We start from the raw sequence: 19,361 nt of genomic DNA on the forward strand, positions 1-19,361 counted from the left end.
CGTCTTTAGTTTGTTCAGCTGGGGGAGAGAAGGGGAAACATAAGAACATGTTTATGACAGAATAAAAACTAAACTAAACTAGCAGTACTAGTACCACTTTAACAAAGTACTTTCAGGACTCGTGTTTGCTGGAGGTTCAACACTCTGTGAATGAGCTGATTTTAAGTGTATTTTTCCTTTCCTATAGGTTTTCAGACTGTCTTGCCAATCTAAACGAGATTCTTCCAGTTTGGTGGAACGCCATTTACTTTTCGCGAGATTTGTTTTAATATGCGAGTTTGGGAGTTATACCAAGGTGCTAGTTTCCTTTGCTTCATCATCTTCTTTTTGAGGGGAGCAACAGTCTAAAGTCGTCCGTAGGCAGGCCGCAACACCGTCTACAAATTTCTCAGTTTGGGGGGGACTAAAGTTAACACAGAGGTCCTCTGTATTATTAAGGCATGACATTGAGTTAAATGCTGTTGGAATATCTTCCTTAAATTTAGCTATAGCCGCTAAATTAAACGCTGTTTAAATTGAATGCTAAATTAAACAAATGCTTACGCTTATGCCCCGTTGATGCAGGCTTTAAGCAAAGCAACTGTAGTTTAATTGCAATCCAGGCAAATAATTTTAAACAATAAAGTAGAGTTGAGTATGTTTTTGCTGGAGCAGCAAACTAGCGTCTGTATACAGGAACATCGGAAGTGACACAATACGCTTACCGTAAACGTCAGCACGCCAGTCCGTTTTTAACAGTACAGTGAACCATTTAGCAAACCATGCTGCAATATATTGTGTTTGTGAAATGTAGTTTTCCTCACCTTACAGGCAGCCAATGGCTTCCATTCATTTTTGTACAGTCACCAACTTGGCTACACCTGTAAACTAATAACTCTGGTATTTGGAAGTTTAGCCCATGTCCATAAGAATGTCGTAAGGGGGGAGCAGCTAGGGGGGGCTGCAGAAAGGAGGCAAAAAAGACTTGCAAAATGTTGCTCTGTTTCAGCCATCATAGGGAGCATGTAAATATGGAGATGCTTAGTTTATCCTTAATGTGTTATTATGAGAATGGAAAGAGCTGTAAAAGTATGTGAGCCATGTAGACCTGTCACCTCGTCAATCACTCTTCCCACAGGCTCTGGATCTTGTTCTTTTCTTGTGATGCCTATCAGATCCAAATAAAAGCATTTAAGTGTGTGTGTGTCTCTCTGTGTGTGTGTGTGTGTGTGTGTGTGTGTGTGTCTCTCTGTGTGTGTGTGTCTCTCTCTGTGTGTGTGTGTGAGTGACTGTGTGTCCGTATGTGTCTCTGTGTCTCAGTGTGTGTGATCCAATCATGCTGCTTTCTACTGATGTTTACCTTCTGATTTATCCTCAGGACTCCAGGCTGAAGGAGAACTCACCTCAACAGGTACACAGAGACAGAAAAGACAAATGAAGAAACATAATTTACAGTTTCATCTTTTCTGCTCAGTTTCTGATCTTTTCACTCATTCTGCTGATGACTCTCTGGTTTCTGTTCAGAGTCTGTCACGTTGGTGAGAGGAGCCAGTCGCTGTGGAGGAACACTGGAGGTGAAACATAACGGAGAATGGAGACCAGTGATTGGTTACCCTGACTTGACCCTGAAGATAGCAGCTGCTGCCTGCAGAGAGTTAGACTGTGGCTCTGCTGTTTCTGTAGAGAGAAAAGAGTCCTCAGGCAGATCTATGTGGGTGATCAGGTCTGACTGTGTTAAGTCTGGATCTGCTCTGAGGGAGTGTGCAACATCAGATTCCTCTTACTCCTTCCATAATCTCACCTGCTCAGGTAAGCCCATCAAAGACATGAATGAATACTTTTATTTCGAACAACATACAAAAATACAAAACAAAAACTTAAAATAAAAGACACAATGTATTTCACTGTAAAAAAGAAAAAGCAAAATAAATAAAAACTGTTAAATAAATAATTTTGTCTGAAAGAAAGTAGGAAGAATCTAAATACTTACAGAGTAGTGGGGGCATACGGATGTTATACATTAAGTTTCCCTTTAAATCATAGCCCCCCACACACACTTCTGTCCTGGAACAGAATGTTGCCAGGAAGTTAATTATTTCTCACTTTCTACTTTCTACTAAGGTTAACTACCATTTTTCAACCTGGACCATATTTTCCTGTTTGTCAGTGTTTCCCAAAGATTAGAAAGCAATTTCTGGTGGCGGGGGGGTCACCCTGTGTCTGTGTCTGATCCTTCGTTAATAATTTGTTACACAGAACTTTATTATATTAATGAAAAAATATTTCAAACCTTCACAAAATCCACACGGCCAACCCATTCAAATTTCTTTACCTACAAAATCATGTTGGATGCTCTCCTCCTCTCCTATTCTTTCTTCAGTGCCTAAGGAATCTATCTCTCTCTCTCTCCCTGACCCTGTCTTTCTGCTTGAGCAGCACTGGTTGAAGCCTGAAAATATTGTAAACAAATTAATAACATAACTAATTCCACTAGTCGGACTGTTGAGCTTTGTTTCAGACTGATACCTCTGGTTCAGGCTGGTCCTCATCCTCAACACGTGCCTTTTTCAGTCGCGGAAAATACTTTCCAATACTCATCTGGATTGAAGCAGCAAACGTTCAGTGTAAGAGTAAAAAATAACATAACATTATTTATAATAAGTTTACTTGATTCACAGCTTGTGTGTGTGACGTGTGAGTGACAGAGAAAGGAAGGGAGGGAAAGGAAATGCAGCTGAACGAATACATTGCGTGTTTTAAACAGCGTTTAAAAAAAAAAGAATAACAAAACGCAATATGTGGCAGCTCAACGGACCAGATCTTTACTCTCGCAAGGATCCTGGAGGGAGCCTGGGAGTATGCCCAACCAGTCTACATGTGTTTTGTGGATCTGGAGAAGGCGTATGACCGGGTGCCCGGGAGATACTGTGGGAGGTGCTGCGGGAGTACAGGGTGAGGGGTCCCTTCTCAGGGCCATCCAATCTCTGTACGACCAAAGCGAGAAGCTGTGTCCGGGTTCTCGGCAGTAAGTCGGACTCGTTTCAGGTGAGAGTTGGCCTCCGCCAGGGCTGCGCTTTGTCACCAATCCTGTTTGTAGTATTTATGGACAGGATATCGAGGCGTAGTCGGGGTGGAGAGGGGTTGCAGTTCGGTGGGCTGGGGATCTCATCGCTGCTTTTGCAGATGATGTGGTCCTGATGGCATCATCGGCCTGTGACCTTCAGCACTCACTGGATCGGTTCGCAGCCGAGTGTGAAGCGGCTGGGATGAGGATCAGCACCTCTAAATCGGAGGCCATGGTTCTCAGCAGGAAACCGATGGAGTGCCTTCTCCAGGTAGGGAATGAGTCCTTACCCCAAGTGAAGGAGTTCAAGTACCTTGGGGTCTTGTTCGCGAGTGAGGGGACAATGGAGCGGGAGATTGGTCGGAGAATCGGCACAGCAGGTGCGGTATTACATTCAATTTATCGCACCGTTGTGACGAAAAGAGAGCTGAGCCAGAAGGCAAAGCTCTCAATCTACCGGTCAGTTTTTGTTCCTACCCTCACCTATGGTCATGAAGGCTGGGTCATGACCGAAAGAACAAGATCCAGGGTACAAGCGGCCGAAATGGGTTTCCTCAGGAGGGTAGCTGGCGTCTCCCTTAGAGATAGGGTGAGAAGCTCAGTTATCCGTGAGGAGCTCGGAGTAGAGCCGCTGCTCCTTTGCGTCGAAAGGAGCCAGTTGAGGTGGTTCGGGCATCTGGTAAGGATGCCCCCTGGGCGCCTCCCTAGGGAGGTGTTCCAGGCACGTCCAGCTGGGAGGAGGCCTCGGGGGAGACCCAGGACTAGGTGGAGGGATTATATCTCTAACCTGGCCTGGGAACGCTCGGGATCCCCCAGTCGGAGCTGGTTAATGTGGCCCGGGAAAGGGAAGTTTGGGGGTCCCCTGCTGGAGCTGCTACCCCCGCGACCCCGACCCGGATAAGCGGATGAAGATGGATGGATGGATGGATGGAATATGTGGCAGCTGGTGTTGATACTGTGGCGCACCGCCGTCTGTGTGGGAAACACTGTATTTGTGTCTAAGTGACTGATGAGAACAACAATCTTTGACATTGGTCCAGTATTAAGAGAGATCGCTGCAGTCGGCAGCAGCGAAACAAGCTACAATGTAAGTTAATAGGACAACTGTTCAGCTTGTATTGTATTGTGTATTGTACCTTCACAAAAGTTGTTTTTACCGCTGACAGACTCAGATTAATATTCTAAGTGTCTGAGAACATTATGGAAAGGATTAATGTTAGAGTATGATCCTTTTTTTACACATGAAAACATCCGCAAAATTGTGTTCTGTAAACCCACCAGACTCCATGTAAATAAACAGTAATTTTATCATCGTAAAATACACTGCTTTTAAAGTCGAGAGAAACAAAATAAAACTATGAAAACCTGTTTTGGGTTGTCTTTCCACTTTTCCAACTATCACAACTCGTTTTGGTTGAAATAAACACATAGTTTACCGATTTACATGTAAAAATAGTCTGGCTCTATACACGCTAAAAGTACTGTTTTTCTAAATAGAGTATGGTGGGTTTAGCGCTAGCGACCTCTGAGCTGTTTCTGGTTTAACAGAAAGTTCTTAAAGAGGTTTTAAAGGTCTATCTCTGTAGGGATCCTTTCCATAATGTTGTCACTTGACAACAACATTGACGTTGTACATTTGTCTCAAAGGGTGACATAGCAGACAGAATTGAAGAATAGTACATTAGTTTGCTCACAATGACCTACATTATATACTCTCATGTGTGCTCCTTCCTCTGTCCCAGTGACAGTCAGTGGTTTCCATTGGATTGAACTGTAAAGTTATCCAGGACAATGACATCTTAAAGTGTAGAGATGTGGACTTGTTACTAGAAGCTTCAAACATTCTGTCTTTGATTTTTAATTGTTTTAAAGATCCCGTGTGGCTCATATACGGTGGCCGACAGAGGGCAAACGCCCTGCAACTTCAGAAAACACACGCAAATAGACAAAACTCAAGCAAATTAAGAAAACATCTTCATTAATTTGACAACACATGCACAGCACTCAGCAAACGCACTGCAAATACACACAACACAACCAAATACATAAACGCTGCAAATATGAAACGATGCAAAAGAGAAGCACACAAACCCAGAAAACAAATGCAACAAAAAAACGCAGCATCCAGATTACACAACGGAAGTTCTCCAGACCTCTAGAGGAGCACCTGGTGGAACAGCTGGATTTTTCGACAAAGGGGGAGAGAGGCGCTCTGCCTTTTTTATTAGAGTTGGGTATGGCTGCAGCCTGGAGAACTCCATAGACTGTATATTACATTCATATTATTATTATTAATAACATAATATATTAATAATATACAGTCTATGCTCCCGTCTCATGCCCTCCCGGCTGGTGCCGTCCCCGAGCTTCGGCTTTTCAAAATAAAAAGCTTGCGTCTGGTCCGCTATGTGTTTGTACTTTGGTGTGTTGGATGTTTGTGAACTAAACAGTACGGCAATCATGCTAATGAATACAATAACTTTTTTCAGCAGATGTCTTACTTACAACACGTTGGAGTTAGCAAAGCAGTTTTGTGTTTATATGTGCGAGCGGGATTTATTCAGTTTGATAAATCCCACGGTAAAGTCGGCTGGTTTACTAAACAGGGAGGGACTGTAAATCCTGTCTGTTTTTTTGTATTTCAAGAGCGAATTGCTCCACAATATGTCTATGCAGTGTGTCTCTCTCTCTCTCTCTCTCTCTCTCGCTCTTTATCTATTTGGTTGTGTTGTGTGTATTTGCAGCGCGTTTATGTATTTGGTTGTGTGTATTTGCAGCGCGTTTATGTATTTGGTTGTGTGTATTTGCAGTCCTTTTGCTGAATGCTGCATGTGTTGTCAAATTAATGAAGTTGATTTTTTAATTTGCTTGTGTTTTGTCTATTTGCGTGTGTTTTCTTAAGTTGCAGGGCGTTTGCCCCTGTCGGCCACCGTACCCAGATCATCGGTAGATGCTAGATCACACCTGATACACGTGTCAACATCAACACACAGCATCCTGTTCAGGCGTCAACACTTCAGGCTTCCTGTCTGTCATTACAGCTGAAGACTGACTGTAATGGAGTATAGCGTCACTTTCTACCGTATAAATCACCAACAAGGACATCTAGACCAAAGACTACAGTCTTCAGGGGCCAGGGTGTAGTTGATGACTGCCACTTCCAGCACTACCTGAGGTTCAGATTTCCCTGTTTTGTAATTGTAATAAACAAATAAAATGTGAGTCCAAATAACAAGTTAATGATGCAGATTTGTAAGAAGTATGAATCCATTCTTCATCAGGTCTGTCTGCAAGACGACAAGCAAACAACTTTTTAAAATGTTTGTTTTCTGAATGGAGTTTGGATGGATCAGAGCTATGCTAACATTGTAGCTGCTCCATCAACACAACAGACACATTATTTCAGAACTTCATAGGTAGTTTCACTCTTCCCAAAGAAAGCTCCTTTTGCATCTGCTGTCTGTAAATAATGAGGAGCTACAGACAGCTACAATCATCTGTTCCTCCATTTCTGCTTCAACAACGTGAGGACATCAGGAGGATCTAAACACTTTCAAGACACAGCGTCACACATATTTCTTACTCCAGTTCAAATATTTCAACTCACAAATACACGGCGCCGGTTTGGATGACAAAGATTTTGCGTCTGTTTCCGTATTTCTATTGACTTTGTATGTTGTCACGTCACCAAATTGCCACTTTACCCGGGCGGTGTGACCACGGTATGAAGATGAGTTGTGTTGTTAATGATGTCTGGTGTCTTTTCTCTCTCTCTATTGTATCTTCTATCATCTCTCCAGACTCTGTCAGGCTGGTGGATGGGACAAGTCTGTGCTCAGGCAGACTGGAGGTGAAGACCAACCAGTCTATCCAGCGCTGGTCCTCAGTGTGTGAAGGTGACTTTGACCAGCAGGATGCAGAGGTGGTCTGTAGGGAGCTTGGCTGTGGGGCTCCTTCAGTCCTCCAGGGGGCGCTCTATGGAGAAGTGGAGCCTCCAATGAGGACCAAAGAGTTCCAGTGTGGAGGCCATGAGTCTGCTCTCCTGGACTGTAGAAGCTCAGGCTCAGATAGAAACACCTGCTCACCTGGAAAAGCTGTTGGACTCACCTGCTCAGGTAGGAGAGGAGCTGCAGCTCTGATTTGGTTCATTTCTGTTCTAATGAAACTCACTTTGTTCTTTTGCTGATGACTCTCTGGTTTCTGTTCAGAGCCTGATGCTGTCAGGTTGGTGGGAGGAGCCAGTCGCTGTGCAGGATCACTGGAGGTGAAACATAACGGAGAATGGAGACCAGTGAATGATGATTACTCTGGCTGGACCCTGAAGACAGCAGCTGCTGCCTGCAGAGAGTCAGGCTGTGGCTCTGCTGTTTCTGTAGAGAGAAAAGAGTCCTCAGTCAGATCTGTGTGGAGGATCAGGTCTGACTGTGTTGAGTCTGGATCTGCTCTGAGGGAGTGTGCTGAATCATCTTCCTCTTCCTCCTTCCTTCATCTCACCTGCTCAGGTAACCCCATCAAAGACATGAATGAATGAATGCTTTTATTTTGAACAACATACAAAAATACACAACAACAACTTAAAATAAAAGACACAAAGTATTTCACTGTAAAAAATAAAAAGCAAAATAAATAAAAACTGTTGAATAAATGATTTAGTGTGAAAGAAAGTAGGAAGAATGTAAATACTGACAGAGTAGTGGGGGCATACGGTTGTTGTTTTGTTATAAATAAAGTGTTAAAAGTAAGAAGTTAATTTGCCTCAAGTCTTAATGAGTTCTCTATTTACGTTGCTGTCACTTTAATACTCTCAGCTGGTAACTGCTCTGTCGTGTGACCGGCAATTTCCACTGGCTGCGTAACGGCTGCGTAACGGCTCGGAACGTCGACGGAGTCATTAGGTTTCCATTAAAGTCAATGTGTGTATTTCCACTGACTGCGGAACGTCTGCGTCCCTACTCCGTCCCAGCTCCGGCGGTCCGCAGCCCTCCGGAGCAGATACGCAGAGCTTTTATTTTTGCCGGACGCCGGAGAGCTCCGCAGCAATTCAGCACAGGGCAGATAGTGTGGGACAGGAAGTCGAGCACAGAAACTAAATAAAAAATCCGGTTAATTTTCAAAGTAAAATACACCGTGCTCACGGCGGATCATATTGCCCTGCACTACACCTTGAAAACACTGCACAGAGTTGTTTCCCTCTACTCCTCTGGATGGAAACAAATTGTTGTTGGTTTTGTGGTTCTATTCTACGTGAATTCACGAGATATTGTGGGTCCTCGTGACTACAGCTGTCAGTCATGGCCACAGCCGTGCCGCAACAAATCCGGACCGAGTGGGTATTGACGGATGGCGGAGCACGCAGCCGTTCCGCAGCAGAGCCGGTCCTCAAATGTTCCGCATCCAGCGGAAATCCACAGTGAGCCGTAGTTAGGAAGTAAAGCGAATGCTACAAACAAACGGTTCAGTGATTTATGGTTGTAAGTGTAGCAAGCCAACTACAGTTACATTTGCCTACATTTATGCCTAGAGTAGCATCGTTGGTATGTATTCATTCACTGTTTTTAAATAATTACATAGGTTCATTAGATCATTAGTTTGATGTCAATGTTATTTTGTGTTAAGTTTATATTAGAAATGTCCGTGATCGCTGGCGTTTGTGCTGTGACTAACGTTGCATGGTTGCTAGGCAACTATAAGTCATAGGACAGGCTACACTCGTATGAATGTAATATTGTTTACATGTAAAAATGTCTTTGTACAGCATAATCACACTCACTATTTGTTTAAAAGTCATGAATTATATGGTGTAATGGTAGACAGGAAATATTTGAATTGATGAAATTACATTCTGAACATTAGGCTATAATGTATGTTAAAAGCTAGCATAGAATTGATTAGTCTTTCTTTGTATGTTACAGTTTCACACTTTCCTTGCAACGTCATTAAACCTGTGGACGTGGGAACGACTTTGTCTGTCTTTGACTTGTCTTTAGAGTCTTGATGTTAGGAGCGAGTTTAGCTGGCTGTCAGTGTATAGAGCAATACCGAAGACGACACAGTTGTTATACATTAAGTTTTAAGTTTCCCTTTTAAATTATAGCCCCCTCCTCTGTCCTGGAGCATTTTTTTTAATGTTGCCAGGAAGTTTATTATTTCTCACTTTGTACTTTAAAGGGTGACTACAGTTTTTCAACCTGAACCATATTTTCCTGGTTTTCAGTGTCTGTGACAGTAAACTGAATATCTTTGAGTTGTGGACTAAACAAGACGTTTGAGGGACGACATCTGGGACTTTGGGAAACACTGATCCACATATTTTTACCATTTCTGACATTTTATAGACCAAGCATCTAATCCATTAATCAAGAAAATAATCAACAGATGAATTGATAATGAAAACAATTGTTAGTTGCAGCCCTATATCACACTGTTGACCAGTTGCAGGTGACGGTGAATTGTGTGAATCTACAATCCGCAGTGATACAAACCAATGCAACGAACATTTCCGACTTTCTTTCTAGTAAAGGGTTGCCTTGACAGCGAGAATGAAGAGATGCAGAGCAGGAGGAGACAGTGAAGACGTGTTGTTTTAAAATGGTGTGTGTGTGTGTGTGTGTGTGTGTGTGTGTGTGTGTGAGAGAGATGTGTTAGTGACTGAGAGATGGAGGGAGAGCAAGGAAAGGAAATGCAGCTGAATGAATACGCTGCGTGTTTTTAAATAGTGTTTAAAAAACAAAAAAGAATAACGAAACGCAATATGTGGCGGCCCGTGATGATTCTGTGGCGCACCGCCACAAACTAGTCTGTGTGGGAAACACTGTTTTTGTGTCTAAGTGACTAATGGGAACAATAATCTGACATTGGTCCAGTATTAAGAGAGATCGCTGCAGTCATCAGCGGTGAAACAAGCTACAATGTAAGTTAATAGGACAACTGTTCAGCTTGTATTGTATTGTACCTTCACAAAAGTTCTGTTTTTACCACTGCCAGGCTCATATTAATATTCTAAGTCTCTGACAACATTATGGAAAGGATTAATGTTAAAGATTATGATTCTTTTTTTTACACATAAAAACATCCACAAAATTGTGTTCTATAAACCCACCAGACTCCATGAAAATAAACAGTAATTGTCATCGTAAAATACACTGCTTTTAAAGTCGAGAGAAACAAAATAAAACTATGAAAACCCGTTTTGGGTCGTCTTTCCACTTTTCCAACCATCACAACTCTAGTTTTGGTTGAAATGAAACACATAGTTTACCCGATTTACATGTGAAAATAGTCTGGCTCTATACACGCTAAAAGTACTGTTTTTCTAAATGGAGTCTGGTGGGTTTAGTGTTAGCGACCTCAGAGCTGTTTCTGGTTTAACAGAAAGTTCTTAAAGAGGTTTTAAAGGTCTATCTCTGTAGGGATCCTTTCCATAATGTTGTCAGACACTGAAAAATAATCGGTCAGCTGCAAAAAACAGAACTTTTAGTGGACCAAATTGACGATGCTCATTTGTCCCAAAAGGGTGACATAGCAGACAGAATTGAAGAATAGTACATTAGTTTGCTCACAATGACCTACATTATATACTCTCATGTGTGCTCCTTCCTCTGTCCCAGTGACAGTCAGTGGTTTCCATTGGATTGAACTGTAAAGTTATCCAGGACAATGACATCTTAAAGTGTAGAGATGTGGACTTGTTACTAGAAGCTTCAAACATTCTGTCTTTGATTTTTAATTGTTTTAAAGATCCCGTGTGGCCCAGATCATCAGTATATGCTAGATCACACCTGATACATGTCGACATCAACACACAGCATCCTGTGCAGGCATCAACACCTCAGGCTTCCTGTCTGTTATTACAGCTGAAGACTGACTGTATTGGAGTATAGCGTCACTTTCTATCGTAAAAACTACAGTCGTCATTGCCCAGGGTATAGTTGATGACGCTACTTGAGGTTCACATTTCCCTGTTTTGTAATTGTAATAAACAAATAAAATGTTGTCGAAATAACAAGATAATGAGGCAAATTTGTAAAAGGTATGAATCCATTCTTCATCAGGTCTGTCTGCAAGATGACAAGCAAACAATTTTTAAAATGTTTTTCTGAATGGAGTTTGGATCGATCATAGCTATGCTAACATTGCAGCTGCTCCATCAACACAACAGACACATTATTTCAGAACTTAATAGGTAGTTTTACTCTTCCCAAAGAAAGCTCCTGTTGCATCTGCTCTCTGTAAATAATGAGGAGCTACAGACAGCTACAATCATCTGTTCCTCCATTTCTGCTTCAACAATATGAGGACATCAGGAGGATCTAAACACTTTCAAGACACAGCGTCACACACATTTCTTTCTCCAGTTCAAATATTTCAAATCACACAAATACACGGCATTGCGTGGAAGTCTGGGACGGTGCCTAAGGAGTGGCAGACCGGGGTGGTGGTTCCCCTTTTTAAAAAGGGGGGACCAGAGGGTGTGTGCCAATTACAGGGGTATCACACTTCTCAGCCTCCCCAGTAAAGTCTACTCCAAGGTGCTGGAAAGGAGGGTTCGGTCGATAGTCGAATCTCAGGTTGAAGAGGAACAATGCGGATTCCGTCCTGGTCGTGGAACAACGGACCAGATCTTTACTCTCGCAAGGATCCTGGAGGGAGCCTGGGAGTATGCCCAACCAGTCTACATGTGTTTTGTGGATCTGGAGAAGGCGTATGACCGGGTGCCCGGGAGATACTGTGGGAGGTGCTGCGGGAGTGCGGGGTGAGGGTCCCTTCTCAGGGCCATCCAATCTCTGTACGACCAAAGCGAGAGCTGTGTCCGGGTTCTCGGCAGTAAGTCGGACTCGTTTCAGGTGAGAGTTGGCCTCCAGGGCTGCGCTTTGTCACCAATCCTGTTTGTAGTATTTATGGACAGGATATCGAGCGTAGTCGGGGTGGAGAGGGGTTGCAGTTCGGTGGGCTGGGGATCTCATCGCTGCTTTTTGCAGATGATGTGGTCCTGATGGCATCATTGGCCTGTGACCTTCAGCACTCACTGGATCAGTTCGCAGCCGAGTGTGAAGCGGCTGGGATGAGGATCAGCACCTCTAAATCGGAGGCCATGGTTCTCAGCAGGAAACCGATGGAGTGCCTTCTCCAGGTAGGGAATGAGTCCTTACCCCAAGTGAAGGAGTTCAAGTACCTTGGGGTCTTGTTCGCGAGTGAGGGGACAATGGAGCGGGAGATTGGTCGGAGAATCGGCACAGCAGGTGCGGTATTACATTCAATTTATTGCACCGTTGTGACGAAAAGAGAGCTGAGCCAGAAGGCAAAGCTCTCAATCTACCCGGTCAGTTTTTGTTCCTACCCTCACCTATGGTCATGAAGGCTGGGTCATGACCGAAGAACAAGATCCAGGGTACAAGCGGCCGAAATGGGTTTCCTCAGGAGGGTAGCTGGCGTCTCCCTTAGAGATAGGGTGAGAAGCTCAGTTATCCGTGAGGAGCTCGGAGTAGAGCCACTGCTCCTTTGCGTCGAAAGGAGCCAGTTGAGGTGGTTCGGGCATCTGGTAAGGATGCCCCCTGGGCGCCTCCCTAGGGAGGTGTTCAGGCACGTCCAGCTGGGAGGAGGCCTCGGGGAGACCCAGGACTAGGTGGAGGGATTATATCTCTAACCTGGCCTGGGAGCGCCTCGGGATCCCCCCAGTCGGAGCTGGTTAATGTGGCCCGGGAAAGGGAAGTTTGGGGTCCCCTGCTGGAGCTGCTACCCCCGCGACCCGACCCGGATAAGCGGATGAAGATGGATGGATGGATGGACAAATACACGGCACCGGCTTGAATGACACAAATTTTGTCTATTTGCGTATTTCTATTGAGTTTGTATGTTTTCACGCCACCGAATTCACACTTTACCGGGGCGGTGTGACCACGGTATAAAGATGAGTTCTGTTGTTAATGATGTCTGGTGTCTTTTCTCTCTCTCTATTGTATCTTCTATCATCTCTCCAGACTCTGTCAGGCTGGTGAATGGGACCAGTCTGTGCTCAGGCAGACTGGAGGTGAAGACTAACCAGTCTACCCAGCGCTGGTCCTCAGTGTGTGAAGATGACTTTGACCAGCAGGATGCAGAGGTGGTCTGTAGGGAGCTTGGCTGTGGGGCTCCTTCAGTCCTGCAGGGGGCACTCTATGGAGAAGTGAGAAACACCTGCTCACGTGCAAAAGCTGTTGGACTCACCTGCTCAGGTAGAAGAGGAGCTGCAGCTCTGATTTGGTTCATTTCTGTTCTAATGAAACTCACTTTGTTCTTTTGCTGATGACTCTTTGGTTTCTGTTTAGAGCCTGTCAAGTTGGTGGGAGGAGCCAGTCGCTGTGGAGGATCACTGGAGGTGAAACATAACGGAGAGTGGAGACGAGTGGATTATTATAACTCTGGCTGGAGCCTGAAGATAGCAGCTGCTGCCTGCAGAGAGTTAGACTGTGGCTCTGCTGTTTCTGTAGCGAGAGAAGCATCCTCAGGCAGATGTGTGTGGGTGATCTGGTCTGACTGTGTTGAGTCTGGATCTGCTCTGAGGGAGTGTGCAACATCAGATTCCTCTTACTCCTTCCATAATCTCACCTGCTCAGGTAAGCCCATCAAAGACATGAATGAATGAATGTTTTTATTTCGAACAACATACAAAAATACACAACAAAAACGCCCTGTGTCTGACCGGGGGGGTCCACAATAATTCCTTCGTTAATAATTTGTTACACAGAACTTTATTATATTAATTAATCAAAAATGCTTTCACACCTTCACCAAATCCACACGGCCAACCCATTCAAATTTCTTTACCTACAAAATCATGTTGGATGCTCTCCACCTCTCCTACTCTTTCTTCAGTGCCTAAGGAATCTATCTCTCTCTCTCCCTGACCCTGTCTTTCTGCTTGAGCAGCACTGGTTGAAGCCTGAAAATATTGTAAACAAATTAATAACATAACTAATTCCACTAGTCGGACTGTTGAGCTCTGTTTCAGACTGATACCTCTGGTTCAGGCTGGTCCTCATCCTCAACACGTGCCTTTTTCAGTCGCGGAAAATACTTTCCAATACTCATCTGGATTGAAGCAGCAAACGTTCAGTGTGAGAGTACGAAATGACATAACATTATTTATAATAAGTTTATTTGATTCACAGCTGCTACATATGGTGTTTTGACCTCGACAACCCAGCTGCATTTTACCGCAAACTTGTGACTACTTAACTTTCTAAAGCAGGCCATTCGCTTGTTTGTACTTGTTTGTATATATAAAATATGTTTTATAGCACTTTTTAATGTGTGATTGTGTAAAAGTGTTCACAAGATACCAACCTTTCATGAACTTGTGAATTTCGCCAGCCGTTCTATCTGCACCAAATAGGCCAAGCTCCCACGCTTCCCGGGATGATCTCGTTTTCATGGAGACAGACACGGCGTGCACGGAGGGCAGGGGCTGTGTGTGTGTGTGTGTGTGTGTGTGTGTGTGTGAGAGAAAGGAAGGGAGGGACAGGAAATGCAGCTGAATGAATACGCTGCATGTTTTAAATGGCGTTTAAAAAAAAAAAAGGATAGGAGGGAGACAAGATGGCGGACGAGTAGTAGACGCGTTTGACTTCCGTTCCCAAGCCCTTTCATATACTTTCATCTCTAAAAATCCGTATTCCCATATCCAGCTTTTGCAACAAGTTTATATAACTTGTGAACATCGCATGACCTTCGCAGATATGGCTTCTAAGGCTGCAAAACAAAATAAAAAAGATATTTTGCCAAAGGACAATGTAGCCGCTAGCGACGTGAGCATGGCTGCACTGACCAACTTGCTGGAGCGCCACAAAGCAGATCTCTCCACTGAATTTACAACAACCATCTCTGCCCTTGAGTCTAAAATTGACCTGGTGCAAGCGACTGTGTGTAATCACAGGCAACGTATTACTTCACTGGAGTCCAGCGCCGACCTATTTGACGAAAGGCTGTCATCCGTGGAAGCTACGTGTGCTGAGCTAGCTGCTAGCAACGCCAAGTTGAAAAACAAAGCATCGGAACTGGAGGCCCGCAGCCGCCATAATAACATTCACATAGTCGGACTCCCGGAGTCGATCCAGGGCCCTCAACCAATTGCCTTTCTCTCCACACCTCTACCCTAGCTTCTGGGTGAGCAGACACTGCCCTCCCCTCCCGATCTAGACCGTGCACACAGGTCACTAACAGCCAAACCGAAGGAGGGCGAGAGGCCAAGGCACGTAATCATCCGGTTCCACAGCTACCAGACCAAAGAAAGTAATTCGTGAGGCGCGGAAGAGAAGAGCGGAGCTACGCTATCAGGGTAAACCTATAGCCTTTTATGAGGACTATACACCCGAAGTTATGGAACAACGGGCAGCCTATCGAGATATCATGGCCAAGCTATACCAGCGAGGACTCAGACCTGCCATCCAGTACCCTGCCAGGCTAGTGATCACGGCGGAGGACGGTGACAGAGTTCGGCTATCATCCATGAAAGAAGCCGAGAAGTTTCTCTCCGCCCGAGACACCTAGCATGATCTGACAGGGTAACACTTAACAGCTTGAATGCTAACTAGCTGTATTGCCAGCTCTGGCTAACTGAATTAGAGCCTGGACTTTGGACTTCACTGCTGCGTATTGGTCTCATGTTGTTCTCCACAGTCATGTTTTATTGTATTTTTGGCCAATGTGGCAGCATGGTGGGTAATGCCTCTAAACTAGAGCTGGCTGCAGATTTTTCATTTCAGTAGTCGCTTCTTTTTCTTTTAGTTTTTCTTTTTCTCTCTATAGCGGTTACTACTGTTATTTACAGTGGCCTTGGATCTCTGAGGTGTCCGTATTACAATATTTGAATGCACATCCACCCTGTTGTTTTAGGGGTGCTGTTTTTTTTGTGTATTTATGTATATAGTCTTATAGGGAAATTCACCTCCAAACTGCTACACCCTACTGCTTCTTTTGAGATAGGTGTGGGTATTGTGTATGTTTCATTCAGTAAATTTGTGAGTTCTGTTTATCTCCATTCTCTTATAAAGTTGGAGTTGGGTTATTATTCTGGGGACGGTAGTTTTTTGAAAGGACAGAATTTTCTGCTACTTAGGAATGTATGTAGGGAAATACAAATGTCTAAGGTTCCCAGGAGGGATATTTTTATTTTTTATTTTGTGTTTGTGTGTGTGTGTGTGTATTTATTCTCCCCCCACCTCCTTTTTCTTTTCTTTTCCAGCTCAGGCAACTACTCTACAATGTAGGATGCCATGTCAGTGAGTGGTAGGGCGGTACGTTTCATTTCTTGGAACGTCAAAGGCTTAAACAATACCACTAAAGCCAATAAGGTCATTTCACACTTACAGCAGCTTAAAGGGGACATTCTCTTTTTACAAGAGACCCACCTTCGTACTTCTGAAATCTCACGTATTAAAAAGCCATGGATGGGCCACTTCTTTCATGCTAGACTTTCCGAGAGGGCTAGAGGAGGGGCTCTTATTATACACAGGGACATTGCTTTCGAACCCTCCACCGTTATTTCTAGTTCCACTTTATTTATCCTTAAAAAAGGAAATTTAGTGTGCAGCAGGATGTCTAAAACACATATATCCTCAGATGGCAAGAACATTGTAAACACAACACAGGACACACATCAATCAATGGAGTCTGCACACACTGAATGATTTCATCTTCCTCAAGAAGAAAAGTCTCTGTTGGGCCTTTTTACAGGCAGCATCTGTGTTGCTCTCAAAAGATAATTTGCTGTCAATGATGGTTCCTAAATATTTATATTCATCTACTGTCATTAATTTTCTGAATAACAGTTGGTGAAACATTGTGCTGTGATCTACGGAAATTAATCATTATATCCTTCGTCTTAAACATTGATAGACAGATAAGAGTTTTCACACCAAACAATGAAATCATCAACAACAGGACCATGTCCCACCACATCATTATTCAAAAGGCTCACTATAACAGTGTCATCTGCAAATTTCACACTGCCTATTCTCATACTTACTCCTACAGTCATTTGTATATAAAATAAAAAGCAATGGTGAAAGAACACAGGCCTGTGGAGAGCCTGTAGACGAAAAGGCATTTGAAGATAAGACACCATTAACCCTAACACTGCGACCTATTCGACAGAAAATCCAGTATCCAGCCGATTAAGTTAGCGTTCAAGTTAAAAATAGCCTGAAGTTTCTCAGCCAACAGGTAGGGCTGAATGGTATTGCACGCTGAAGAAAAGCCAATAGAAATTAACCTTGCATGAGTTTTTGAGGATTCCAAATGTTGGTAAAGGGAATTTAACTTTGTAAGTATTGCATTCTCTAAACCTCTGCCAGCCCTGTAAGCAAACTGGAGAGGGTCTAACTGTTGCTCCACCCTCTTCAGTAACTCCTGCTTAACCAGCTTCTCGAAGGTCTTCATCACCAATGAGGTGAGAGATGTAGACCTGTCATTAGTTTCATGCCATTCCACACAGATCTAAGATCAGACTCACTGAATTTGGACTCAATTTTCCTCTTATACTGAAGTTTAGCCTTTGCGCTTTCAGCTCGCACAACCTTCCTAATTTCAGCATATGCACTCTTTTCGCCACTATTGAAAATAGTCCTCTTTTCTCTTAACATATGTTTCAGTTCTTTAGATACCCAAGGCTTATTGTTATATAGGGATATGGAACAACAGTCTTGGTTGGGATCACACTGTCCACAAAAGAAGATGTAACTGCATACAGCATCTGTCAATTCATCAATGTTGTTGGATGATTCTTGAAATACGAACCAGTCGGTACAGTCAACACATCCCTGTAGGGCCAAAGTGCTCTCCTCATTCCACACCTGGACCACACGTGCCTGCACTTTGTCTCTATGCAGCACAGGTCTGTATGTGGGGAGATGTACCACATTATGGTCAGAAAATCCTATAGGGGGACCTGCAACAGACTTATAGGCTCCCTTGATAGAGCCATAGCAGAGATCCAATAATCTGTTCCCCTGAGTGGGGCAGGTGACGTACTGATCCCAACGGCCGATATGTAATAGTATCAGGCAAGTTATAAAGTACTTTGGTGGTCCTGGCCTTGATATATGCCCCGACTTGGGATGATGAGAAATTTATAAATACTTTTGTCGCTGCTATTCCTAATCTCAATGATCATAACATCATTCTTAGTGGTGATTTCAATGAACTTGACAAATCCTCCACATCACGACTGGCTCTGTCAAAAGCCGCTAACTCATTAAAGTTCCATGCGGCACAACTGGGCCTAGCAGATCCCTGGAGGACCAAATTCCCTACCAGAAAATTGTTTTTGTTCTTCTCGCACGTCCATCACACTTATTCACGAATTGACTATTTTTTTATTGACAAAAGGCTTCTGCACAACATAATTTCCTGCGATCATGCCCCTATTTCCATAGAAGTCCATTTTCCTCACGGCAGCCAGCCCTCTAAATTCTGGAGATTCAACTCCCATTTGCTATGCAAGCCCAAATTCTCTTATTTTCTTCAGTTTTTCTTCGACGTTAATGACGCGCCAGACATCGGTAACAACACACTGTGGGAGACCTGCTAGAAATAGAACCGATGCCTATTTTTCACGCAAGCGTGTTGGAAGCGTTTCCAGGCAAAATAGAATAGGAAAAGATGTTTATATGTCGCTTAGACACAAATACATATTAATAAATGACATGTTGATGTTTGAAAGTCTCTAGCTTTTGATATAAATGCAGATATAAATGTAATAAAAAAAAAAATTCTAATATTGCACCTGTCAATACAGAACGAAATATTCTGTAGTAGTAGAAGTTCCGTCAAAACTGCCGACATTGTCTTTGCTGTAATCAAATCAGTATATATTTATGTTTAACATGGTATTTCATTTTATCAATGGGAAACATACATGTGTCCAGACAAAAATCCACACACCCGTCACGCAGCTGACACGCAACAGAAACGCCATGCTCACGCCACGCAGGCAGTGTGTAACTGGCCTAACCCCCTTGATCATCTAATATATCCCCAGGTTAATGAAGAGCTTGATGGTACTATTGGTGCACCCTTAACTGTTTCTGAAATAAAAGAAGCTATTAAATCCTTACAAAGTAACAAATCACCCGGACCCAATACACCATAGAATTGTATAAAGCTTTTTCTTCTGTACTTGCCCCTTACTTGGTCAGAGTTTTTAATGAAGCGGTATTGAAGGGGCACCTACCCCCCAAGTTGTCAGAGGCCTCTATTTCTTTATTGTTAAAGGACAAAGACCCTCTTCTTTTTAGCAGTTACAGGCCTATTTCACTATTGAATGTAGCTTTCAAGATTTTAA

General features: G+C 43.5%; 1 protein-coding gene across 1 annotated transcript; it reads left to right on the forward strand.

Annotated features, from left to right (window-relative positions):
* The first annotated feature begins 1,506 nt into the window (after nt 1–1,506).
* On the forward strand, nt 1,507–13,700 carry LOC144513206 (scavenger receptor cysteine-rich type 1 protein M130-like). Its single transcript, XM_078244201.1, has 5 exons — nt 1,507–1,788; nt 6,844–7,158; nt 7,252–7,545; nt 13,021–13,254; nt 13,348–13,700. Exons 1-5 carry the CDS (start codon nt 1,689–1,691, stop codon nt 13,662–13,664), a joined length of 1,260 nt encoding a protein of 419 aa, XP_078100327.1. The 5' UTR covers nt 1,507–1,688; the 3' UTR covers nt 13,665–13,700.
* Nucleotides 13,701–19,361: the final 5,661 nt, after the last annotated feature.

This window comes from Sander vitreus, unplaced genomic scaffold (assembly GCF_031162955.1).
Source record: "Sander vitreus isolate 19-12246 unplaced genomic scaffold, sanVit1 ctg129_0, whole genome shotgun sequence".
NCBI classification, from domain to species: Eukaryota; Metazoa; Chordata; class Actinopteri; order Perciformes; family Percidae; genus Sander; species Sander vitreus.